The sequence below is a fragment of the Drosophila sechellia genome, chromosome X, assembly GCF_004382195.2.
Source record: "Drosophila sechellia strain sech25 chromosome X, ASM438219v1, whole genome shotgun sequence".
NCBI lineage: Eukaryota > Metazoa > Arthropoda > Insecta > Diptera > Drosophilidae > Drosophila > Drosophila sechellia.
The window spans coordinates 7,406,612-7,433,105 of record NC_045954.1 but is presented as its reverse complement, the minus strand read 5'-3'; the positions used below and the strand labels follow the sequence as shown (position 1 = coordinate 7,433,105).

Here is a 26,494-nt window from a genome sequence, read left to right as displayed (position 1 = left end):
ATTTTCTTTTAAAGCAATTACTTATATTAATTTTTGCTGTTTAAAATTTACAATCAAGTTGTAATGTATATAATCTAATTCAATTTAAAACTTCTTATTCTATAATTTACGCCAATTTTCTTGTTTTAAATTTAGTTCGGTCTATAAAAGGGGGGAGGAGGGGGGGGGGGGGTGGGCGTTCAGGAAAATCCTAAGACTTAGGTATAGATCTTCTGTTGCAACCAAGCTAATCAACTTCAAGAATTTTATGTTGTGTAGTTTTTGAGAATCGATTTATTTTCTTTTATTTCCAATTACAATTGATTGTAACGCTGGCTAATATATATGTATATATATATTTTTAATCGAATGGATGGTGTAGATGGGTGAAGGATACAGGGATCCGGGGTTTCGTGGGTGGAGGATAAAGCTAATTGAAGAACGCGAAATTCACGAACTTGCAAACTGGTAAACGGTACGAATCCTAATCCTATACATGGAAAAAACTAGGCAACTACTCAGGGATCGTGTTGGTTGTTTTCTGGGGAACAGAACTAAATACAGGTGTCCCTAATCCTTGCTATCCTGTTCGACCGCTTCCTGTCGGCTGACACAGTTGAGGAACTCCATCTGAATGTGCGTAATCTGTGTCTTGCTGAAGCACTGCATCTTCTTCTTGAGAAAGTCGAAGAACAGATCGAGCTCATCACGCTTGGCCAGTGCCTGGGCCACTTGTTGCTGCTGATGCTGTTCATCCTCCTTGATGAGATTGTTAGAGCTGCTGGCCGCCGCACTAACGGCCAATGGCTGGCCAGATCCGCAGTTCAAGGAGGGCATCTGAATGATCGTGGCCGTCGGCGTGGATGTAAAGGATGTGGTGTTGCACAAAGCCGCTGCTGGTGTGGTGGTCACGGTGGTCGCATTCAGAGAAATGGCCGGCGTGCTGGAAATGGTCACACTGGTACTGGTCGCCTCGGTCACATCCACCAGGGAAATTTGCTGCGTTGACACCAATGAATCATGACGATTGTTTGATCCACCGCCCCCAACCGCAGGAGACGTGGTGGTGACCAGCGTGAGATTCTTTAGCTTGCCATCGGTTACTACAGTCCCACCGGTCAGGACACTATTTGAGCCATTGCCCGATCCACCGCTAGCCGTGAACTGATGCTGGCTGGAGCGAACTGTCTGTGGCTCAATGTCCGATATACAAAATTCGTGGGCATCGATGTAGTGGAAACCCTTGCCGTGTGTAACATCGCTACCGCCGTCCACGGCGTCACCCACACCCATTTCGCAATCCACATGGGCACCGCTGGCCTCCTCGTACAGGCACACCTCTTCGTAGTCCACCTCGGCGCCGGTTGCCCCGTCCTCGTCCATTTCGTGCTTCACAATATCTAGCTGACCGTCGTGGTCGACCACATCATCTTCGTCATCGACATCATCGACCACATCGTCATCGTGGGTAATCTGGGAGAGCTCAATGCTGGAGATGCTGCCGTCGTGCTGCGACTGATGATGATGGTGGTGGTGGTGGTGGTGCGGCTGGTGGTGATGCTCCTGCTGGTGATGGCCATGATGGTGATGGTGGTGCTGCGATACAGTGTCATCCGAGACGCCTTCCTCGTAGGCGGTCAGGATGAAGGTCTCCGCCTCATCGCTGACCAGGGTGATCTGTGAGGTGCCGTGATGTGAGGAAAGTGTGGCGGTATCGTGATCCGACTGCCCGTCATCGTCCATAACCTCGTCGTCGTCGTCGACCACATGCTGTTTCAAATGCAGCATAGCTCCAATGGGCAATGTTGTACTATTCGCGCCTCCAACGCCTACACCGGCTCCGCCAATCCCACTCGTCTCGTAGCTGATCTGTGTGTTCCGGTGCGATTTCAGCTTCGGCTGGTACACCTTCGAAAGGAAGTCCAGCTCCTTGGCGTAGCGCCACTTGGATAGCCGCCCTTCGATGTACTTGGGCGTGCGCAGACGGTACTGGTGGAATGTGTCCCGCAGGTTCTTCCACTTACGACGCACCTCCTGCACCGAGTACTTGTCTGGAAAGAAAGAGGTAGTAGAAATATGAGAGGGGTTTCAAAGGAATCGTATTCTTTTCCAGATAATTAATACAAGGTAGAACCTCTCTAAAGGCATCACATTTATGAAAATGTTTCTCGGTAACGATGAAACTATGAGCTGTGTTATAGTAGCCGGCGCCAGAACTATAGCCTATCAATACAAAGGCAAAATTTAAAACCATTTATAACCAACCCTAGCGGCAGGTCATATTAATTCTGGAAGAAGCTTAATAGTCGGACAAGGAGCAGGCTAAGAAATTCCCGCCATGACTAGCACTCACTTCCTATCTGCTGGGCCACCTCCTGCCATCCGTTGAGGACATCTGAACGGCGTCGCTGGTTCGGCTGCAGTTTGTAGTTGTAGAGAACCGGATTCTGGCGCACCAGGTTGATCAGCGTAAGGACGTCGTCCGTGGGCGCGTTGTCCTTGTGGTAGCGCTTGCGCTCTTGTGTCGACGAGGACATGTTGCTTCTGCTTCTGTGGGTTTCCACTGTTGTGCTCTCCCAAATCCTGATGATCCTTATCCCGATACCAATACTGCTCCTCACATTCAAGTGTTTTGTTTTTGTTTACCCACGAAAAGAGAGGCTTTCGTTCTCGTCGAGATGCACGCATAAATACACGCACACTTGAACGGAGCCAAACACCAGCTTATGTGGGTGTAGAAACACGCACGCACACACTCGTGCACACTCGATGCAAAGGATAGCGATTGTGTGCAGCAGGATCTCCTTTGTAGTCGCTATGGCGCGCGAATCTCGACAAGAATCGCCGTGTCCTTGGCGTTCAGCTCCAATTGTGCGAATTTGACTGCGCTTGATGCTCTTGCTTTGCTTTTGGCTGTTTTTGCTGTTGCTTATTTCGCGTTAGGGATGACACTTCGCGGAATTGGCGTTCTCTTTCGCCGTCACTGAAAAGTAATAGACCTCTTCCGTGTATATATAATTATCAATTAAAAGTTTCGTTCTGATCCAATTTAGTCGTACGAGAATGATATTCCAAGACAAACAGATTAAACGTTTTTATTTTGCGAGTTCAGTTTTTCTACCAACATTATTAGAAATTGTACTTATATTGTATTTGTGGCCCATATAATATTTTTTATTATCATTATTATTTTTTTGTACCATTTACCATTCTACTAATAATAACAATACAAAACAAATAAAATAAATTGGCCAAATAATATTAATAGCTATATAATAAATATATAAAGTTGGCTATTACTAGCCGTGCTGCTACGTGCCCTATCGATAACACTGCACATGTGCAAGCCTGCGCTTATTTTTTTCTCTCCTCGCTAGCAATAAAAAACAACACAATTGTGTAGCTTCGTGTCTTGTTTTGCTCCATTTGCCGACGAATTGCATGATAATGAGTACACCGGCGAAAAATAATAATGGAACTGGACTGGAGGACGTGAATATTCCGGGTCAGGCCTATCTGCGCGAGGCCCTGACCTCCTGCACTGATCCCTTGAAGGCCATCGAGAGTTTTCAGGTTTGTTTACGTTGCACCGCGAAATGGGCGCCAAAAGTTAGGTGGGCTTATTCATCCAAATACCACCTGCCTTTTTAGCTTGAGAATGGTGTATTGCTGCCTTCACTGCGCCCCATGTTGCCTTTACTCGATTTGCACGGCGTGCGTCGGCTGGACTTTCATACCTCGCTTATGGAAGAGCTGCGCGACAAGCTGATAGCTCACATCAACGAGATGGGCCAAAAGGAGTCACGGGAGCGGGACAAGAAGCTCAAGGAGCTGCTCGTTAAGAGCTTCCCCGTCGTTCGGGTGAAGTCGCTGCGTCCCGTGGTCATGGCCATATTGAGGAATACCCAGCACATCGATGACAAGTACCTCAAAATCCTTGTGAGGGATCGCGAACTGTATGCGGACACGGATACGGAAGTTAAGCGGCAGATATGGCGTGATAATCAATCGTTGTTTGGTGATGAGGTGTCGCCTCTGCTCTCACAATATATTCGCGAGAAGGAGCACATCCTGTTCGATCACACCAACCTGAACAATCTGTTCTTCCACCCAACGCCCAAGGTGCGAAGGCAGGGAGAAGTGGTTCAAAAGTTGGCCAACATGATTGGCACTAGTGTCAAGCTGTACGATATGGTGCTGCAGTTCCTGCGCACTCTATTCCTGCGAACCCGCAATGTCCACTATTGCACGCTCCGTGCAGAGCTACTGATGGCCTTACACGATCTCGAGGTGCAGGAGATCATCTCGATAGATCCCTGTCACAAGTTCACCTGGTGCCTGGACGCCTGCATAAGGGAGAAGAATGTGGACATTAAACGTTCACGGGAGCTCCAGGGATTTCTTGACAACATCAAACGCGGCCAGGAGCAGGTTCTGGGCGATCTGTCCATGACTTTGTGCGATCCGTATGCCATCAACTTCCTGGCTACGTCGGCCATCAAGATATTGCATCACTTGATCAACAACGAGGGCATGCCGCGTGACAATCAGATACTCATTCTGCTGCTGAGAATGTTGGCCTTGGGCTTGAGTGCCTGGGTGATGATCGATTCGCAAGACTTTAAGGAGCCCAAACTAGACTGCCAGGTGGTCACCAAGTTTTTGCCCGCCCTCATGTCGTTAATGGTTGACGACCAGTGCCGCAGTTTGCACGCCAAACTACCGCCGGACGAGCGTGAATCTGCTCTGACCACCATAGAGCATTCGGGACCGGCACCGGATGCCGTGGAGGCGTACATTCAAGAGAGTTCCGTGGCCAGCATATTGGCCATGTACTATACGCTGCACACGGCGCGCCTGAAGGATCGCGTGGGCGTGTTGCGCGTCCTGGCCATTCTGTCCGCCTGCAAGGACGACCGCGCGTATGAGGATCCCTTCCTGCACTCTTTGGTTAGCATTTATATCTGCTTTTCTATTATTTACTTTAATGACTCAATTGTTTACCTCTACAGATTGCCCTGCTCATCCCCATGAGCGAGGAGTTTGCCACGGAAGACTTCTGCACCACGCTCTTCGACGAGTTCATCTTTGCCGGACTGACGCGCGAGAATGTGACCTCTCGTCACATGTTGAAACTGTTGTGGTATGTGCACAATAAGCTGCCCGCCGGTCGTTTGGCCACATTGATGAAGGCCATGCAGCCGACGACGGCCCATAACGAGCACATCCACAAGTTGTACGAAATCCTGCAGGAGAGGATCGGCACCGGGGTGGCGGAGACGCCGGTCATTGAGGCGCCGCCCATGGAGTTTGATTCGCCGCTGAAGAGTGTGCCAACGCCAGGACCGCACTATAATGTCCAATAGCTAGAGGTACCGGCAGTCGCACCACCTGCGACTGTCATCGGATGATGACGGTTATTTGTGATGATGATGTTAATGATGATGATGCTCGGAGGCCATGTATGTGGCTACCTCATATACTTCTCTGAAGCAGCGGACGGGATGGCAGTCCCCAATTAGCATGCATGCGCAAATCATAATTCTACTATTTAGACTAAACATACAGCACTGCGACCGAGCAATCGGATATAGTTTACATATTTACAAATGTATTGCTTTGTGGCAGGCAACAATCGTTTGTCGCTGGCTATTATATATATTATATATTACTGTTACATTAGTGTAACGATCGATTCTAGTACACAATATAGAGTACAAATCTAAGGCAATGTCTTTTAGTTTCAGGGTTTTTGAAAGAAATATTGGTTCCCGGTACCAGTTTTTGTAATCACATACACAGATCAGTGCAATTTTTACTCAATTTTAATGATTTGCATAACTGGCGTTTCTTATGGACATGGAGAATTGAAAGATCCTAATAAATTTCGGTATAAAAGTTTTTTAACGCTTATAGCTTAGGGAAATGCACACAAATTAGGTGGTTTATAAGGGATAGGAGTCTTTCGTCTCATGTCTGATCTATTTTGGAACTGGAAAATGGAGCTGATCCCGCTACGGAAGCGGCAGGAGATGTGGAAGCAGCCCCACCGGACGTGGACGCTGGCGAAACTTCCACGGGAGAGGTATCCAACGGAGGTAGTGAAGATGAGGCCGACAAAATTTCATCATCTATGCAAACGGTGGGCGAGTCTAGAGTTTGAATCTCTGGCGAGAGACTAGGAGCAGGCTGTGGCACAGACAGCGAAGACGTGGATGATGACGATGATGATGATCCGGAACCGGAAGTGGATGAGGATGAACCGGATGAAGAAAGTGAGCTGCTGGCAGTGGTAGTTGTTGTAGTGCTTGTGCCCGTTGTCACAGCCATTCGTGATCCTGCTACACCGGCAGCAGCTGCTGCTGTTGCACCATCCTTTTCTGTGACCTCCTCACCGGTTGCCTCCCCTGACCTTGGCGATGAACCCGCCGAAGAGGCAGCTTTAGGCTGTGGCGGAGCTGGTGCGGCAAAGATATCCTTCTGCCTCTCAGATTTGCACTCCTTTAGCAGCTCCGTGTACTCCAAGTGCAGGCGATTCCATTCGGAATGTGGCTTGAGCGTATCCAGAACACACTGCATTAACTCCAACTTTGGCACGAACTAGAAAGAGATGAAAGTAGAGATCCTATAAACAACACAATCACATATGTGTAGACTTCGCTCACCTGTGATATTCCCGGCTCCGGCATGCTGAGCAGATCGTCCAGGAACACACGCATGCGCTTTTCGGAGCCGTGGGTGGCCAGCTGGAAGGTGAGCATCTTGTGCCAGTGCTGCAGTTCATCCAGCGACTGGAGGGCCTCGCACAACTTGATCTGGTTTTCGATGAACCTGATTTTTGCGCACTGCTGCCAGCTTTCCGAATGTCTCCTAAAAGGTATAGTTTATTGCGTTTAGAGTCATATATTGGAATGGGTATGAATAGTTTTCACTTACAACTCCATGCTACCAGTGAAACTAAAGTAATTCTGACTGCTGGCCTGCATGCTGAGCAGCGGAAACTTCTGTTGCATTTGGTCCATGTCCCTAGGCAGTGTGCCCCTGATTCCATGGTACATGATCGCATCCTTGGTGGCCAGCACAAGCCACGATTGCAGGCTCGTCGAGTAGGAGTACGAGTTGCCGCTGGGGAACCCAATCAAGGGCATCCCCTGATTCGTTATCGAGAACTGTGCGGCCGTGCCATGCTTGTTTATTAGCTCCAGGCAGCCGGCGGCCAGGCTGATGACCTTTTTGGCAATATCCCATATACGCAGCAATCCGCACTCGGTCAGCACACCAACCAAACTGTTGTCCGGACTCTGGAATAAATAGGAATTAATATAAATTCCTTAAGACTCCAATGATCGCGACTGGATTTTGGGGGTTTCTCAAAGAAAAAAAAAAGCAGGATCTAATGCAAAATCGAGTCGTGATATGGCTGCTTTATATAAGTGCTAATTATCCGGACTCACAAAGGCGCAATGCACTGCGGAACTGGTCAGCGAGATGGCGGGAAAGACTGGACAGCCCGTATCCATGGAAATTAGTCGCATACTCCCATCCAGAGAGCACAGCATGGCGTATTTTCCACACAGATTCAGATTGACCAGCGGAGATCCAACATAGAATTCCCAAAGCATTTCCTTGGAATCCGATGCGGTGACCTTGGCCAGCATACCGTGTTGTGTCTTTAGGTGACCGTTCGAGACATGCAGACGATAGTCCAGAGCGGCCTTCACAAACTCACTCTTTCCGGTGGCCGTGACATTGAGATTGCTGGGACTACTGGTGCTACTTTGGTGCTCCTCCAGCCGTGGAGTCCGTAACATTTCATTGCTCTGGCCGGGGTCAAAAGGCAGTGATTGACGGCGCTGGCTGGCGGGTTGGGTTTTCAATCTGGAATCCAGACGACCCAGATCGATTTTGCTAACCAAAGGCTCCAGCGGCATCAGGGGCGTGGCAGCGCTCTCCGTTGGAGGAGCAGCCGAGACCGCTCCGACCGCCGCCGAGCAAGAAGTTAAAGCTGTTGTGGCCGATCCACTACTGGACACAATGTTCATGTTCAGCGATGTGGGTCCGTCTTCGTGGAGAGGTATAAACATGGGAGTGATTCTACGTTTGCCATCCTTCGTCCTCGTTTCCGTTTGTTTGCTTATGGGTCGCTGGTTGGCCTCACTATTGTTATTGAGTGGAAATCTTGTGGGCTTGTCGCCTTGAGGCAGCAGCAATCTCTGCGGATGCTCCAAGGGTGGGGCATGCTTTCCCAGACCATTCACATAGTTCTTACCATACATCTTCCGTATAATGGCATTCTGTTCTTCTTCGGAAATGACCTTACCCAGTTCCTCTTCGGTGAACTTCAGGCAAGCTATGCTGCCATCCACACTGCAGGCCATTAGCAGGCATTCCTGGGGGCCCCACGTCAAATCGAGAATGCTCGCATTGAACAGTTCATGGATGACAACCATGGGACGCTGCAGGGCGGTCATCCAAACGGATAGTGAACGATCGCGAGAGCCCACAGCCAGACAGCAGTATTGCAACGGTTTGCTGGGACTGCCATCGTTTTCCTGGCGGCTCAAGATAGAATTGTGAAACCTAACACACGTCACCGCCTTGCGATGACCCACGAAATCCTTGTCGCACTTCCAGCCCTCGCGCTCAATTATCTGAGCGGTGGGTCCGCCGCCATTCATGGCATGTGCAGAGACCAGATACTGGCCATCCGGTGACCAGGACAATCTCAAGATATGCGTTGTACCGCCGCACTCCTCGAACGGTTCGGTTATCGTGTGCGATAGGCTCCAGTTCGTGGTGTTCCAGATCTTGATGCTCCGGTCATCTGATTGCGAGGCCAAAAAGCGACCCAACGGATCCCAGGAGACGCCCTTAACCAGACCCGTGTGTCCTTTTAGGGTGGCCACCGAATGTGGAAATGCCTGGGCATCCCAGATAATCACCGTGTTGTCAATGCTGCAGCTGGCCAAATAGACATCGTTGGGTGACCATGCCAAATCGAGGACATCGCCATCATGACCACGCAGTGTGTAGAAGCATTTCCACGATTCGTGATTCTTTTGCATGCCGCCGGTACCGAAAACTCCACTCGAGCCGGCAGATTTGCGCCAGATCATAATGAGCTTATCGTCGGATCCCGATGCCAGGTTCTGACCATTCTGCGACCAGCGGACGCAGTTGACACAGGCCAAATGCTGGTCCATTTGGCACAACATCTTCGGAACATTCGCATCGAATTCCGCCTTGTCGGAGAGCACCGGCAGCAAATTCCAGATGACCACTCGTCCGCAATCGCTGCCCTGCCCTCCAGTCGCGAATTTCGTGCAATCCTTGTGGATATCCACCGAGAATATCTGTTTGTCTGCCGGCAAAAATATGGAATTGGATTATTTTTCAATCAAATTTGGAGCCACCAATTGGAAAGCCCGGCTTTTGCGGATTTTCCGCATCGTGCAAACTTACCATCGTGATGCACCCAGGCCGGCTTAAGGAGCCGCATTTACGATTTACTTATAGGTATTATCTTTTCAGTGCAATTAAGTTAAGATGTTAAGATTATTTTACGACTAATGTTGTTGATAAACTACCGCTATATCGGTATCGATAACGATGCCCATCATCGCTTATCATCGATAAGCGCTATTATCGTTGCCGACCTATATATTTCGATAAAGAGATCGAATGGGCACACTGTCAAAGGCGCGAAATTTTCAAAAATACTGAAATAGTACATTTAATGCTTTAAGTAATAACTACTTCGCAAATCTTTAAAAAATGTTAGCGATCCCACATATAACAAATGAAACAAATGCAAAGCTTAAAAGAACACATATGTTTCTTACTGTAACTTTATTAATTTTAATTCTACATCATTCATATAAGAATAGAACTTCGCTTTTTTATTCTTTTCATTGTTATGACTGTGAAAACAATCACAATTTATTTTTCGATAATAGCTCCTCCCTTTTAAAGAACCTCTCACGCTATAGGACCCACTTTTTCTAGTTTATTTTTTCATAACTACTGGGTGGGTGGAGTGAAACTAACGAAAGGAAACGAACAACGGCAAAAACGCCGAAAGTTTTCCTAAGCGCTTAACTGCCATTGGTCTCCTTCTATTCCGTGGGCGTGGCTGGGGACAATGGATTGGGGGTTGAGTTGTGGGTAGTATCAAATGAATCAAAACAAGACTAATATTTTGAGAAGACGAACGCCAAGTTTATCCAGCGATTTAGCTAGAAAATTGCTTTTGCAAAATGTACCCATTTGCTTAATTTGCATGCGTGAAAATTGTCGTTCAAAATATGTTGTTTGCCCAGTTTTTTGTTTGCCTTGTCAGTTGTGCGGGTGTGTGGGTTTTTTCCCGTTTTCCACTCGTCTCATTCATCCAATGCAAATCTCAAGCCTCCAATTGACTGACAATCCGAACTGTCTCAATAAAGTGAAAAGCGAAATAAAAGCAGTGCCAACTCACTTTACCTGGGACAATTTGCAATCCAACGCATCTGTCGCCGGCAACATGTGGCGTCAATGATGTTCCTCTAACGGTCTTCCCCTTTCCCTGAGTTTTTCCACAGAATTTCCCACCCATTTCTGAATGCCACTTGACAATTGTCAACAAAGCGCACGTAAAGCGATTACAGTCTGCGTGAGTGCAGGGACATGGAAATGGAAATGGGTGTGCGGCAATGGATCCTGCTCCTGGGATTCCTGCTCCATGGATATCTTTTGTGATACACTGTGTGTATCTGACGGATATTTGCCAAATCCGACGCCAGCGGCACTTAAGCTGCTCAAGATTGTTCGCATTGTCAGGATTGCAAGCTCGGTTTTCACGGAGGGCAGAGAAAATGCAGATATACTTACATATGTATGTGGTGACGTGCTAATAGAGTTATAATGTCAATAAACAGATGTATGAAATTTATAAAAAATTAAAATAAATATTTAATATTTACAAGGCGTTTTTCATAAAATAAATTAAAAAAAAAAGACACCCCCCACCAAACAGGAAATAAAATTTTAATTTAATTAATGCAAAAGTCCAACGAAAAAAGTTTTAAATATCCCGCCCACTAATTCATTAGCCGCTGCCCCCAAAAGCATTTTTTTCCCGGTTTTGGGCCAAAAAGGAAAAGAAATTCTGTTTTTGTGCCGGAGCCCAAAATCAAACCCACAAAAAGCTCTCGCGCGTTTGCCTTGATTGTCCTTGATGGATGGATGAAATGGATGGATGATGGACGTTCCACCAACCGCTGGAACCACTCATAACGGAGAATGGAGGGTGGTAATGCGGCGCTAAAAGCAAATGACAATCAGCGGAGGGAGCGGCAAACATTTAACAAAAAGACAAGAAACAAAGTTTAAAATCTAAAAAATTGAAACGGGCTAAAGGGGTGGGGGGCGGAGGGTGGAGGGTGGAGGGTGGAGGGTCTAAGAACGGTGGTACATTGCAATTTACATGCAAACAAACAAATAAGCCCAGCCAGCCCAGAAAACCACCCACCACCACTCAACGTATGGCCTTCCCTTTCGCACCGCTTTGTTTGCTTTCACCACCCAACCACCTCAAACCTTCTGTCTGTCTCTCCGTCTGTATATGTGCGTGTGTACGTATATGTTCGCTCAACATTTCAATCAACGCTCGAGTGAAATGTGAAAAAATCATAATAAAAGCAAGGATAATATGGCAAGCGAGTGGTTTGGCGGGTGGGTGGGGTTCGTTGGAAGTGGTGCCGCCGCCCAAGCGGAAATGGATGCGCATCACAAAAGTGGCACAAATTGTGTGGCATGTGTGAGACGTTGCATGCGACTATAAAAGAGAGGAAGATATAGTGTCCTTAAATTGTTAAAAGCACGCAACTTGTCCCTTAAATAGAACTATAAATATAATTTTAAATATAATTTATGTAGGAATCAACATCACTTCAAACTGTCATCGATCAACACAATATCGAAATGCAACTCTGCATTTCCAACAAATTATGATCTACTTATTTAAATCTACATCTGTTACAAGACTTATGACACTATTAAGATTACCTAGATCAGGCTTTTCAACTTCTGATATGCTGAACTTTTCAAAAATTCCACATCTTTTGACCGCCCAAACTTCCAACTTATTCGAGGGGATTCCCCACTGCAACAGCCGCTGTTACACGCTGTAAAACCAGGTCCCTTTTCCGAACGGATTGCCATAACAACCGTTAACCGAGATGTATTTAAAATCTCGAGCAGAGTCGAGTCCAACCAAAAATTAAAAAAAAAGGTGGAAGGGAAATGCGACGACCAGAACCAAATCCAAAGTGTAAACATTCACAGCCTCCGTTGGGTGAGGGAAAAATGGATTTGCCGTGGGTTTTTGGTGGGTGGTGGCGGGGAATGCTAGACAATGCCGAATGCCAGGCGCCCACACCCAAACTCCCTGGACAGAAACAGCTTCCTTCCGTGCTGACGTTTGATGTGCAGCCATGGAAGCTTTTCTTTTTTTTTTTTTTGTAATACTGCGAGTGGGTGGCAAACACGCAACCGACGTGTGGCAACAGCTAACAACTACTGCAAAAAAGGACGAGCCAAAAAATGCGGTATTTATTTCAAACAAGCCCAGCAAACTGCAAAAAAAGCAACACGAGTTTTCCAACGCTATTGCTCTGGATTCAGATTCCATTGCCGATGGCAAGTTGCAAAGATGCACGGCCAAAAAAAACCTATAGCAACTGTTAAATGTTTAACCAAAATCCACAGAAATGTATGTGGTAGTATGTTAATTATTTATGCTTACTTAAGTCTTAGCACTCAGTACTAGAACATGGCAACTATAATAACACTGAATTTTTTCAGTGATCTTCGTACACAGACACACGATGCAATGGCTTGGCAACAGCTTGTGGGGAGGTGTCGCTAATGAAGTCGCAAACAGTCGGTGGCAGCAAAAAATTAAGCAAAGAAAGCAACGCAACGCTCTACATATCCAACCGCATCCGCATGCCTTCATTGTAATAGAAATTATAAGCTTATCCTGCTCAAACCAGCCCATCATCCACCTACTCCCGCAGTTGAGCTGTCGTTTTAGCAACACGTTGCCCATAGCCAAGGACTGCATCCATTGTTCCACTGGCAACATCCGCCAGAGAATGGTAATTGAAACCGGGCAACGTTGAACGAGAAATGTGGGAAAAAAGTTCCACCACAGAAATATATAACACTTATTCCCTAATTTAATTCTTAGAATTGATTTATGATAATGCAAAGCTTCAACTTAGTGTTCCAAAGCACATATGCCCCACGTTGGGCGCCAAATAAACAGTTCATTACCTAAGCATAACTATTTTAAAAAGGTCTCTTGACTTCCGATTTCCAGTCGATCTTTAACGTGTAAAATTTGGCAAGACTGCACCAACCGGAAGCGATCAACCCATAGACCAATGAGCTTACGTCTCGCTCTAGTTTTGGTCCTCTTTTTGAAAACTTTTTACCTTTCTTCGAGGGTGGTTTCCATGAACACTTTAGAACTGTTGCTGCTGGTGATGTTGCTACTGCTGCTGCCACAGCCGATGCTGCTGCTGCTGATGCGCACCACCAATGCCACAGCGACTGTGGCGCACCACCACCCACCTAGTAGCTCTGCTGGCGCTCTGCTTACGCCTCGTTTCATTTACAACAATTCATAATTTTAAAATCGCACCGAACTCGCCTCGTTCTGGTTCTGGTACTCGGTCTGTGTTTTTCTGTTTCTGTCTCGGTCTCAGGACTCGTTGGATGCTGCTCTGCTTTCCTGCTGCTGCCGCTGCTGGCACTCATTTCATTTGATTTTTAACTGTCATCGACGGTAGTTCAGACCGCTAGCAACGCGTTACCCAAGCTGTGCTTATATTATTTTATATATTTTTTTAAGTGAAATAAGTTATAAACAAATATATTTATCAATTTAGTAATCATAGGTGAGAAAATTGATCCGCTCGCAAGATCGGATTAGAATGTGTTAAAATATCGCGTGGATAACAAATATTAATGTGAAACTGCAATCAATGATTATATTCAAACTTAAAAACCCCTCTTTTAAAAAAACACAATTGGGAGTTGTTAATAATTATCAGGTTTATCAGTGATCAGGTTTTAAGATTAAAAATAAAAATGTTGCTTAATATGTAATCAATATTAGCTTTATATGGCATTGGTGTTCAATTAAACTTTTCGATCAAAGCCTAACAAATCCAAGAACTTTACAAAACTTTCTTCAAGCATTCAATCCAAATGATTGGAATAAAACCATAAATACTTGAATCAGTCTATGAACCCAAACTATCCAAACTATACTTCAAATTGTCATTGAAGAAATTATTTAGCCATAATTCAAACGCATGCAGGGGTTGCACTTGAATTCAACACTTTGCAAAAGCCCAGATCAATCTACACGAAGAACCTGTCAGAAAGGGTTCAACGCAAATTCGATTTTGGGAAACGTTGTGATGCATGCGTATCTCTGGCAGCGGGCAAAGTTGCAAATGAAATTTTGTCAAATTTTCAGGCAACCCAAACGGACACGAATACGGACAACATACAAAGGACAGAGTTCCGGATCCGGGGCAGGGGTAACTGTCTGCTGTAGCCGACACACATGGACAGAAAGCCACAAGTGGCACATTATTTTAATTCGCAGTCAAACGCTGTAACGTTAACACCACAACGCCATGTCACCAACAAGCCAACAAGTTCATTTGTCCCCATATGTGCGTGCTTATGAACGGGGTGGCTTAAACACAGGGCAGGAACAGGACGCTTAACGAGCAAGGGTTAAAAATGTTATTTATTTGAGCGATTTAGTTTGCTCATAAATCATTTCATGTTTAAAATTATTAGCTTATATTCGGATTTACATTCTTAGGCAGCAACTTATTTTCCAATTCTTTACCCTTTGAAACTATTTAACTATAATGATTACAAGCCACTGTTCATAAAGCCCCACATTGGGCGCCAATTACACGATACACGCTTTTCAAAGATTACAACCGCGCCTGAATGGCGAACATAGACTTCGTTCAGGGTTGCACACCAGGTGAGCACGAGGAGGGTTGCTAAGCAACTCCATGGGTGGGAAGATGAACTCCAGAGTGATTTCGGAGTGAAGTGGCGTGGGCAACTTATCGCTGTTTGATATGCAGTAATTATGTTATAAGGTTGCCCAGCCCAAGTGCCAGTTAAGTGTATGCTTACAGGGGTTGCCCGCAATCCCAGTCGGCTCTTCTATTTTCCGGTGGTGGCTTGAATTTAACATCGATGATGCGACATCAATCAGCTGGGCAGCCTTGAGTGGGTGGATCACCACCCAAGGGGAATCCAGTGGAGGGATTACTTTCTACTCTGGTTTTAATTGCCACGCTGTTTGAGAAGCGAAAAAAAAGAATTACGCAAAAGTTAGTACTCAGCTTATCACCAGACGAAAGACAAACAAAAGTCGGATGCACTTTGCGCATTAATCTCAGCTCCATATTTTTAGTTCTCGGACATATTCTCAGCTGCAAAACTTATGCAGAAACTTGGGCATGGGCCATAAAAGAAAGTTGCCCGACAGCTGCTGATTGAATATTAAAATGCTGCCAGTTGCTCCAGAGCCACCACAGCCATACCCAATTTAAAAACGGGAAGAGAAACCGGCAATTAAAGCTCTGCCCAGCAGCATCAATCAGTGCCGGGGAAAATCAACGGAATTTCCACCGAGGACCAGATGCCGGCTTGGCCACGCCTATCACCGCCCACACCCATCGCGCCTTAATTAGCATAGTCTAATTTTAACTTTGTCGCAAAAATGTCCCCCTAACCATCATTTTTACCTCTCCCGAACAACGGCTGCCAAAAAATGCAAATCAACACCCCGTCCCTTTGAAAATCTCCGCCTCCGACACCCCCAATCATATATTCCTTTTGCGACGGTTGAAAACTTTATATATTTTTACAACGAAATGAAAAAACAATGAAAATAAAAAATTCCACAAATCCAAAATGGAATAACAGAAAAAACAGAAGGAATGCAAATGAATGTTCCCAGCAATCGTATAGAAGATGAGGATACCTAAAAATTCATTACATTCTAAAATGAATAATTGCAATTTATGTTTTTCGTTTGCTAAAAAACCATAGAAAGGAGAACAACATGAAGCATATATTCTAAGTTCAGCAACTATTAATGCCTTCAAATTGTTTAATTGGTACTCCTTGATGTTACTTTCGGTTTATTATAGGGTATTCGGTTGCAGGCGTCGTCTGTGGGTTGTTAAAAACTTTTTAAATGCGAAAATGAAAGAGCAACAAGGCAATGGAGTCGTGGAAATGGAGTTGGGGTTCTCCAATGAGTGGTTCTGTACTGTTCCTGGTTAGAATTGACAGGCACACAGGCGGCACAGGATACAAGCAGCCAGGACACAGCGTCAACTGCCTCAACAGTTTGGCAACACAACAATTGAGTTTGTCCTCCAACGTTCGCGGAAATGGAGGCGGCAATGGGGGTGGGTGTGTCACTGCTGTTGAAACATTTAATTTACTGGAATTTGGCGCGATGTGTGTAAGCTTATTAACAGCTTTTGGGGGATCAGCGGGGAGTTGGAGACGGAAAAAAATTAAGGGGATAACGGAGAGTGGGGGAACTTCCGCGCCTGTTTTTCTATGCAAATTTCATTTGTTTTTGGGTGCTGGCCACAGATGTTGGCTTAATAAAGTTATAATAAAGGTAGCTTAGCTGACGGCAGCTGTGGTACAATGGATTTGATGCACATGGCAGTTATGCTATTACAATGATACGAATACAGGAATCCAAAGGTCGCTGGTTGGATGCTTAAGGCTTGGACTGATTTATAATCTACTTTTCTATATGGCTCTTTAACAATTACTTTCCATTTACTAACGTCTTGGCTTTTCAGTCAATCTTAAGACGCTTTTAAGTTCAACACCAAGTCCCTGCAGCCATTATTTAGACTTGCTTGCCAACCGAGTAAACTCACACACTCATACACCGAGACAGATTCACTCGGAGCAAACAGGAAATTCAGATTTAATTGTCCCGTGGGTAATGGTTGGGCGGGAGCATGGAAAAGGCGGTGGAATGCCCGTCCAAGACAATGCAAATATATCCCTATACAAATATAAATCTCAAGTGACTTCAGCCACAGAACTGAGCCAACGTCTTTTGTCTGTTCTTAACTTTTTTCTCCAAAAACAGCAGCTGGAATGAAGGACAGCAGCAACAGCAGCAACATCTCGTCGAGCAACACAGCAGGGATGCCATGCTCCACGGGAGGAGCAGTAACGTCGTCAGGGGTAACCACCAGCAATGCCACGCCCAGTGCGCCTAGTACGCCCACAACAGCAGCAGCAGCAGCGGCGGCAGCAGCATCTGCTGCAGACCCAACCGCAACGAATCCGCAAAATCCGCAGCAATGCAGCAAGAGCAACATCCATGAGCTAAGAAATCAGGACTACGTCAGTCGTCTAATGGCGGCCACACCACCGTATTTGTATTCCGCACCCGTGGGACCAAATAATTTCTTTTTCAGCGATATGCTGCGTTCCTTGGTGCAAGCGCGAAATAATGAGACGGCGCGTGTCTTGCAGCTGCAGCAGCAACAGCAACAGCAGCAGGCACAGCAGCAACAGCAGCAGCAACATCAGGCCGCTTTGGTGAGGAGGCCAAGAAAACGCTCCTGGTCGCACCGGCCATACTACGAGCAATTGCGGGAGCGACGCGATGCAGAGGAGAAGCAGCAGCAACACCAGCAGCAGCAGCAACATCAACAGCATCAGCAGCAGCAGCATCAGCAACTTCAGCAGCAACTGGTGCCGGAGAAACCTCTGGAGCTAACCAATAAAGCAATGACACCCTATGGCTATGCCAAAATGGAAACCAAACCAGGTGCTTTGGGTATAACACCACCAACGCCGCAGACGGCACCACCAACGGCTGGCAATAAGACTGGTGGTCTGGGTGGTGCCGTGGACACTAACCTGCAGGACAATACACCGCCGGCGGCATCGTTGCCACCACAGGACTTGGTCCTGCCGCCACCACCACCGGTTTGGTATCCACCACTCTATGCACCCTACGGCATCGATCCGTTGCACTTTTTCATCGATCTCCGCGTTTCCGGACACATATACGATAGAAAGAAGGAGAATGTCTCGCCGCTTTCGAGTAGCAACAATGCACTTGCCGAAGAAGGTTCACCCGGCTCGTGTTCCAGCTCGGGCGCCACTTCCGCTTCCGGTTTGGCCAGTAATTTGCTGAGCAAACAACGTCATGGCTCCGCCTTCACCGTACCCATACCCAAGGCTGCCCAAAACGATGCGATCAATCTGTGCGCCAATGCGGCTGGATCAACCGCCGGCGGCGGTGGTGCAGTGACCACCAGCACATTGGGCAACAAATTCGAGCACTATGCCAAATACTATGATCTGGGCGAGACCAAGGAAAATCAGCCGTCCAGTACGGCTGCTAATCTCTCGGCAGCCGCTGCTGCCGCCGCTGCAGCTGCGAACTTATCGAAATCGGGCGCCAGCTATATGTTGCAACACCTGCCACGCCTATACAGTCAGTTTGCCGCCCATCAGGCGCAGGTGCAGAGCCAGGATACCGATGCCAAGTCGGAATCGGCATCGGTTAGTGCCTCACTTTCGGCACCCGATCTCTGCGATGAAGATTCACTGGGACGAAATTCCAGTGACACGGGCGCCGGTTTGGAGGGAACGAGCGGCAATCAGGGCAATTGTGACATCGATGTGGAGATCATCGACTCCATCAAGTATCGCACGGATGGCGAGAGCAGTCGATGTTCCAGCAACGACGAGGCTTCCATCACGCAAATCGATTGAGGCTACATATTTAAATAATACGAATAAAGTTAATGTGTCCATGATATGATCATTGTTTAATTTATTTTCTACGGAAATTGGGGGTTTTAAGAAGGTAAGTAACTTGGAAAATAAGAAGAAACAGTCACTCGCCAAATATGATTTTTATACAACAAAATGATAAAGATCTATTCAATCAACGATTCTTTGCAAATAAACATGACAGCTTGTAACTGAAACTCTGGCCCAAGTTGAAGATTCCCTGCCCCTTGAAATATGCAGCGGTAAAAGTAATTTCATAAATCATTTCACGCCGTCGTCGTCGCCTGTTGGTTCATCTTTCACGTATTTGCTGCCTCAAGGCATTTTTTAAATGTCGTTGCGCGAATTGTCGAGCATCAGGCCCACCAACGTTGGCCACATAAAAAAGGAGCCTTCATCATACCGCCACCGAGCATTACACGCCTGACTACGCTTTGTGTAAATTAAAACTGCTGCCGGCTGCTGGCTGACGATGACAATGCCACCCACTTCCCGCCACAGTTCTCTTGCATTCCTCGTTTTTTTATTCTTTTTTCATTTGAGCCCCACAGGATATTAATTTTTACACCATTCATTGATTTTGTTTGCTACCCGGTTGCTTAATGAACACATTGCAATGCAAAACGGTGGGGGCGTGGCGACTTGTGCGTTCACCAGGCTCGTTTCCGTTTCCGTTTTTATTTATGTTGCTTCTTGTTTTTCCCCCCTTAACATTGTTATCAAACGTATGGATTTTCATGAGTTTGCAAATTTCTGCACATTGAGGCAGAAAAAGTGCACTGAAAGCCAATCAAAGCAGCAATAACAAAACAAAAAAGTGAATAAAAAACCAAAACGAGTACAGTCTGAATCAAAAGTGTCGATAAAAATTTGCATGGACATCGCTAGGAGGGGCGGGGCCAAAAAAAAGAGAAGCAAAGTGGGGCTCTCATCATCATCATCATGATTGTGTAATCAAAGTAAGTAGCAAGAAGAGATAGCAGCGAAATTGAAATTCAACCTAATTGCAGGAAATTTATAACTCAACTTAACAGCTGACAGATTTTTCCCTTTTAGCTGCCGCGGGGAGTTCTTTGCGGTTAGAGGAGGGTCCTGTCATGAATACTTGCGTACTTTTGTTATCCTCTCGAAATTCATAAATCTTGGCAGACGCTCATAATTCATGCAACAGTCGACAATTGGCAGCGGTTTCCACTCAAGACGATGGGGATGACAGTGGGTGTGGGTAAGGATTTTCCAACCAGCAATAAGATCAACTTGCGGCTGAAAACAAATTTTACCAATGACAATTCGGGCTAACTGGCAACAAACAAAAAAAAAACAGGAAAATATTTCGAGAAAACCCGAAGAAGCGTTGAAAATCCTTTGGGCGAAGATGGGGTGGAGTTTCTTTTTTAACAAACAATGAATGCAGCATCTCCCAAGGGGACAAAAGTACTTGGGCGTGTTGACAGCTTAAAGCTTTCCCCTTAATTGATAGATTTGTTTGTCTAAAAGGCAAGGAAATTAAAGAAGACGTGAAAAAGAGTTATTGTATAGGGTGGAATGGGATTATTTAATGCTATAATCTCTCGAGATTATATTTATTGCTTACTTAAATTTACAAAAATATGTTATTTCACAAAACACTGAATAAGTTGTAACTGCATCATCTAAATTAACTTTAAAAAATCAGAATTTGCTACTTTAGGAAGAAAAATTACAGAAAAATTTGTTTTTGTAATTCAGAAATTACCCAAAACCGAAACATGTGGCGCCATCTATGGATTAAGTTAGCACATAAGAAACCGTTACAGTGAGCGCCATCTATGACTTAAGATACCACATACAAAACCGTTACATCGAGCATTTAAAAAGATTATCGACGGCCAATGCTACCCATACTTATATTGTCTTCATGGGTAGCACAGAATTGGCGCCCCGTTCAAAATATTTTTTTTAATCAATTTTCATTTGTTCCTTTTAATTTTCAGACACTAAATACATAAGTAAATTCGAGCAACTACGAACTTGGTCCCAACTTGGCAAACAAATTAAATCAGACTACCTTAAGGCAGTCTTGCATTTACCACCAAAAGAGTTTTATTTGGCCTTCGGCAAATTATCATGTTATTGTGAGTGCTCGCATTATTTTGTCTATTTGTTCTGCTTTTGTTGTCTTTTTTCACTTTTTTGACTTTGCTGTTGTATTAAATTCATGCTTGTAAATGAGCTCGAAATGCTGATTATATTAAGAGAGGAACGCGCTTTATTTGCTCATACATATTTATGAGAAAATTTTCCAGATAGCGATATGATTTTTTTTATTTTTTGCTTATGGTATTTATTTAGCTTAGTTTCTTGGTCCTAAGTTATTAATTGTGGCAGCACGTTTATTAAAAATATGACGATTAAGTAACTTTAAAAATAGTAAAATATTTTTTATACAATTTATTGAATAGGTATTTTCAAATGCGTATTTGATCAACAAAAAATCCAGCAATAACTGGGGAGGGTTCAAAGTAAAGAAACGAATACAAGAAAAGAAGATAGGCAAAAACGAAGACGCAAAATCAAAGGCAAATGTAATGTAAACGGGATCATTTTGCGTCAAAACAAAGTGGGGCTAGGTGCGAGTGGGATGGTGCTATACAGGACCAACAAGAAAGAGAGAGAGTAAGCGACAGATGTGAAAGAGAACGCCATTTGAAGAGCGAGAAAGAGCAAGGAAGAGAGAATAAGAAGAAGGCTGCCGTTATTTGTTTGACATTTATCAAGAGCAACAATAACAAGAAACTAAAACAACAAATGCAGTGCGGGCAAGCGAGATGGAGGTAGTCATTTGCTTGACATTTTTAAGAAACAATAATAAGAATAACAATAAAATAAAATGTTACCATTCAGAATGTAAGAACAACGACTTATCAAAAACACAAACAGTAAAACTATAAATTAACTTAACAGCAAAGTAAGTAAAGCAAAATTTAAAACACAAAATGACGCTTTGAAATCAAAAGCAAGTAAACTTAACAACAAAATGCACAATATCCAAATTTACAACCAAAATTAAACCAATAAGTTGAATAAAACTAAACGATGAAAAGAAAACGACAAGTCAGCACCAAAAAGCGTCTAAGATAAATGCCATAAAAATAAACAAAGATTAACGAACACGAGTGGATGGGGGAAATCGTTGACTTCTATGCAATTTTCCGCTTATTTTTACGCGCTCTTTATGCGAAGAATGACGAGAGAGAGCGAGAGAGCGTGCTTAATGCAACAAAATATTAAACATGGCTAAATGCGTCCAACCGCCCGCCACCCACCGTCCCGCCGCCACTCCCCCTGCCCATCAACGCTTTTCAACGACCTCAGCTAGACAATAAGGCAAACAGAGGGAAGAGTAGAAGGGACAAAAGAAGACGATGAAGAGGCACCGTGGAACGAAAATGCAAATGGCAATGGGATAAAACAATTACTAATGTGCATATGCTTGTAGATCAATCAATGGATACAGTGGATATGCAAATGGGAATTTGGGATTTGAAATTCTAATTATCCAAAATACGCACATATGAGAAATCCAGAAAACTACAGATTACATGGATAGACCTCAGGTAGGCTAAATATGCCAATTGAATATATTGAAAGCGCAATCTTTAGATAGAAGATCTGGGAAAATCTATTTATAACTAGATACATAACATTAATTCGAATGTAGTTCTACTTTTCCACATTTATATGCCATTTTTTGCAAGCCTTGTGTCACTGTGCACCGCATGAGCTACATTTTTCTTTGGCGTCCCATTAACAACATTTTGGGGCTATATAGCCACCGATTCGGATCCACATCTCTACACCTCTGGCTGCTAAAAATGTTTTTGTTAATGCCTTTGGATTTTCGCTTTTCTGTATCTTTAATTGTGTGTATTTCTCTATGCAGTGCCGCGCATTTGATCGCTTTGTTTTCACTTCATTGAAATTTAATACAGCCGCCGGCACCATTCACAGGTTCGGAACATTTAGGCAGACATAATGATAACTTCGCTTTTATAATTGTTTATAAAGGTCTTATTTCGAAAAGGGTTATATTTTATGATTACCATTGCAAAATGTTAGTTAGGTAGGATTACCAACAACACATTGGGATTTTTCCACTCAAGGTCAAAAGTGTCTTAAAGACATATCCAACCAGAAGGTATAGTTCTGCAATGTTCTGCAATGTAAAAATATGAGATTATAAGGTTAGGATAACGCGGTTTTATACACTTTTCCCCTCCCTTATAGGAAGTTAGCTGGCTACTCACACAGATACTGTAGCTGATATCTTCAATACGATTCCTATGTGAACTGTGTGTGATATTGTGTGTGGTTTTTAATTGCATTCAATTTCGGTGCTCGGCATTTGCATATTTCGAATCCGATTCGAAACTACATGCGACATTGGACGGGTTGATGGTGATAGTGGCGATGATGAAGATGGTTTGATCGTTCGGTTTTGATGGGATGGTTTCGTGGGAGTGCGGATGCGTATGGCGATGTCGATGGGGATGGGGATGGTGCTGTTGTGGTCTGGGGTTGTACATGGCAACAGAAAATTTGTCGGGCTTGTTTGCTTTATTGCTCCACTTTTGCTTGTGACTTTTAGTGCCCTGGCCGCTGTCGCTGCTATTTGATTTTCAAATTTTTCTTTATTTTGGTATCACATGATTATACAAACATACTCCACACTCAGATACAGATATGTAGTATACCTGCGGCTTGTATGTGTGTGCGTGTGTGTGTTTGTTCGGTGGAAAATGTCTTTTTAGAAACGTTCTTTTTGTTTTGTTTCATTTTTTTATTTGGTTACTTTTTAGTTTCGCTTTTTGAGTGACTGATCTGTTGATCTACACATTTGTCGCTGTCGTCGTCGTTTGCGCTGCACAGCAACAACATGCGCATAGTGACGTCAAAGTTTACCTTCATTCTTTTGTTATCTGCAAATATTAAGAATTCAAAAGTAGTGCTAATGATGTCGATCAATTAATGCTCTTCTACAGCTATTTCCCATTATACAAGCTCTTATCATTTCACTGAATCGATGATAAAATATGTACATATTTTGGTATTGCTATGCAGACCGGATTCCTCCATTACATTCAGAAAAGTTATCATTAACAAAGTAAAAGAAAACCAAAACTTGAATTAATTATAAGTACGCGAGATTAAAGGTTATGTTGAATTTACAACATTTTATAGGGTAAGTAATGTGTGATTCAACTATATTGTTAAATCACGTGTTGTTGTTAGGTCCGACGAGTTTGGTAGCTATGGTCCCTCTAAAGCATGCTCTTTCTAAGCTTTTCCACTCTCTTTTAGCTCTCTTTTGACTCCGGCTTGTTGTGCTTTTTTTGCACCTGTTTAACTGTTTTTGTTTTTTCGCCGTTTTAAGCGTTGTTTTGTTGATGCGCAGGGGCGGGTTGGTAATGTAAGCCCCCTATTAACGTTGCCATGGTTCTAACTGGTTTTTTGAAATTCCTTCGCACTGCAATTTCACTTGCCCATTGGTATTTGGCCCCCAGAGCGAGTTGTATAACTATTTATGTGAGATCGTGTATATAGACCAGGCGACAACAACTACAGTACGGCCTCCAAATAAGCAATTAGGTGCGAAACTTATTGTAGCTTAAATATTAAATGTTCAATGATTTAAATAACTTACTGTTATAGGTTAGTTTTTATCAGCTTATATATATTATAAATATTACAAAATTTTATATTCATTTATTGCCAATTAAAGTAGCTTCCACTGTACCACAACGATAACCGCATGGCAAATCAAATGGGAGAGCCAAAGAGAGCGACACAAACACAGTGGCGTCGCGTAAAAAAGTTGTGAGTAAACAATTGGGGCCGCTCTCTAGCGTCTCTTCACTCACATCTTTGCGAGAGAGTTTGTTTATGCGCGTTTGTCCCACATAATTTTTGTTTGTTAGTTTTTCTCTAGGGTTGTCATATTTCAAGAAAAGTAGACCATTTCTTTATATAAATGTTGTCTTACTATTACAACATAGGTACATATGTAGGTATTATTAGGAAGTGATCAAAAATGTTTATATGAATTATTAATTGTACTAATCTACTTTAGATTCCCAATTTTTACATACATATGTTGCCTATTGTATAAGAAAACTTAAAAAAAAATTAGTATGACAACCATATTTTTCAGCTGCTTCTACACGAGCTTCTGCTTTGTTTTTCTGTGTGTGAGTGTTCTATTTTCCAACACACACGTTTTTCGTTTTCGTTAAATTCGCTCTTTTCTCTATCTCTTTTGCGTATTTTTGGCCAAAGCCACGTTGTTGGAAAAATCGGTTTGTTGGAGGCGAATAAACCGGCCGGAAAATTGGGAAAACAATTCCTATTGGAGTTACGAGAGATCTTTTCTCTCTCTTTCTCTGTGCGCTTGTGTTGTGTTCTAGGCAATCATCAAAATTTTGTATATTTTTTTGATGACAAACCAAACGATAAGAACATGCCTTCTTTCTTTATGTTGCTTATCGTCTTTCTGACTTTCTTTAGCTTGCTTTGTTTGTTTCGTTCAGCTTTCTCACCGTTTTTCATTCTCTAATTAACACGTTCGCATTACAATTTTCATTAATAGAACAAAATGCGAAGAGAGTTACCAAAACTAGAGCGATTTTAAAATACAAGATACGCACGCAGCGTAAAAACAATAACGGCATCCCTATCTCTCTTTCACTCGTTCTCACCTAGTAAATGCCGATACATTGTATTTTTGTTATTTGCGCGCGGGTGGGGACCGATAAGAACAATAACAACAAATTCTGAGAGATAAAGAGAGAGAAAACGCGAGTGTGATTGACTTTTTCGCCGCTGCGTGTGACATATGTTCACCCACACAGAAGCGGTTTAATACAGTGTGTAGCATTTATGTAAATGCGACGAATACCTTTTGTCGATAATAAATAAGAGGATACTGTGAGCCAAAAATTTGCTATACTCTGCATGAATATCTATCTTTGGTTTCATCATTACTAGCAAATATAATAATGTATACATACAAACATTTGTATCTTACCTAATTTTACAATTCAAAGCAGTTTTATTGTGTAGTTCCATAAAGTTGTAACATATTACAATATTATTAACGTTTGCGTTTGTTTCTTTAAAATGTGCCACTGTTCAAGAACAACAACGCGAGGTAACTGTAAGCGCTGTTTCTTCTTCTTTCGCTACTTCTACGTTTTGGCAACAACAAAAACCATGTGTTTGCCACGCGCTCATTGCGCTCTTGTGCTCTCAGAGCGCGCAAGAGAGCGCCACTCTCTTCTATGCCATGTGTTTTCCGTTGCTTTGCTGCGTTTCAAAAACAAATCAAAATCAACAAATTGCAACCATTTCAATCAATTAGCCGTTTGATCCTTATGTTAATACGGCAGCTCGAAGAATATCAGCAATGCCAGATTTAAGTTTTACACACGATATATGTTTCGACTGTAAAGTAAGCGAACAACTGTGTGTGTTTTTGTTTTATTTGTTTTTTTTGGTACGCTTTCCATTGTTGTTGTTGTTCTGCCTCAGCTGACGCCGCCGCCGTCTGCGCTGCTTGTCTGCTTGACGTTCTCGCGTTTGCCTCCGCATTAATTTTTTT

General features: G+C 43.9%; 4 protein-coding genes and 1 long non-coding RNA gene across 6 annotated transcripts; 2 read left to right on the top strand and 3 right to left on the bottom strand.

Moving 5' to 3' along the window:
- Window positions 1-243: 243 nt before the first annotated feature.
- LOC6619003 (lateral signaling target protein 2 homolog) lies at window positions 244-2,935 on the bottom strand. The gene is made up of 2 exons (XM_002043212.2): window positions 2,333-2,935; window positions 244-2,030 (listed from the first exon to the last, which is right to left on the bottom strand). The coding sequence occupies exons 1-2, from the start codon at window positions 2,514-2,516 to the stop codon at window positions 550-552; spliced, it is 1,665 nt and encodes a 554-aa protein (XP_002043248.1). The 5' UTR covers window positions 2,517-2,935; the 3' UTR covers window positions 244-549.
- Window positions 2,936-3,354: 419 nt separating this feature from the next.
- LOC6619002 (negative elongation factor B) lies at window positions 3,355-5,705 on the top strand. Its single transcript, XM_002043211.2, has 3 exons — window positions 3,355-3,552; window positions 3,631-4,929; window positions 4,992-5,705. Exons 1-3 carry the CDS (start codon window positions 3,421-3,423, stop codon window positions 5,343-5,345), a joined length of 1,785 nt encoding a protein of 594 aa, XP_002043247.2. The 5' UTR covers window positions 3,355-3,420; the 3' UTR covers window positions 5,346-5,705.
- An 81-nt stretch (window positions 5,706-5,786) lies between these two features.
- On the bottom strand, window positions 5,787-9,478 carry LOC6619001 (protein HIRA homolog). The gene is made up of 5 exons (XM_032725050.1): window positions 9,442-9,478; window positions 7,434-9,340; window positions 6,916-7,280; window positions 6,645-6,849; window positions 5,787-6,579 (listed from the first exon to the last, which is right to left on the bottom strand). The coding sequence occupies exons 1-5, from the start codon at window positions 9,476-9,478 to the stop codon at window positions 5,950-5,952; spliced, it is 3,144 nt and encodes a 1,047-aa protein (XP_032580941.1). The 3' UTR covers window positions 5,787-5,949.
- A 5,475-nt stretch (window positions 9,479-14,953) lies between these two features.
- Window positions 14,954-26,457, bottom strand: LOC116801960. Of its 2 annotated transcripts, XR_004362336.1 has the most exons (4): window positions 25,922-26,457; window positions 23,145-23,816; window positions 22,941-23,053; window positions 14,954-15,357 (listed from the first exon to the last, which is right to left on the bottom strand). It is a non-coding gene; the product is annotated as an uncharacterized LOC116801960 (long non-coding RNA). The 2 variants fall into 2 exon arrangements; XR_004362335.1 differs by lacking the exon at window positions 14,954-15,357 and having other exon boundaries at window positions 22,730-23,053.
- LOC6619000 (histone-lysine N-methyltransferase 2D) lies at window positions 17,198-18,932 on the top strand. Its single transcript, XM_032724307.1, has one exon. The coding sequence runs from the start codon at window positions 17,200-17,202 to the stop codon at window positions 18,835-18,837; it is 1,638 nt and encodes a 545-aa protein (XP_032580198.1). The 5' UTR covers window positions 17,198-17,199; the 3' UTR covers window positions 18,838-18,932.
- Window positions 26,458-26,494: the final 37 nt, after the last annotated feature.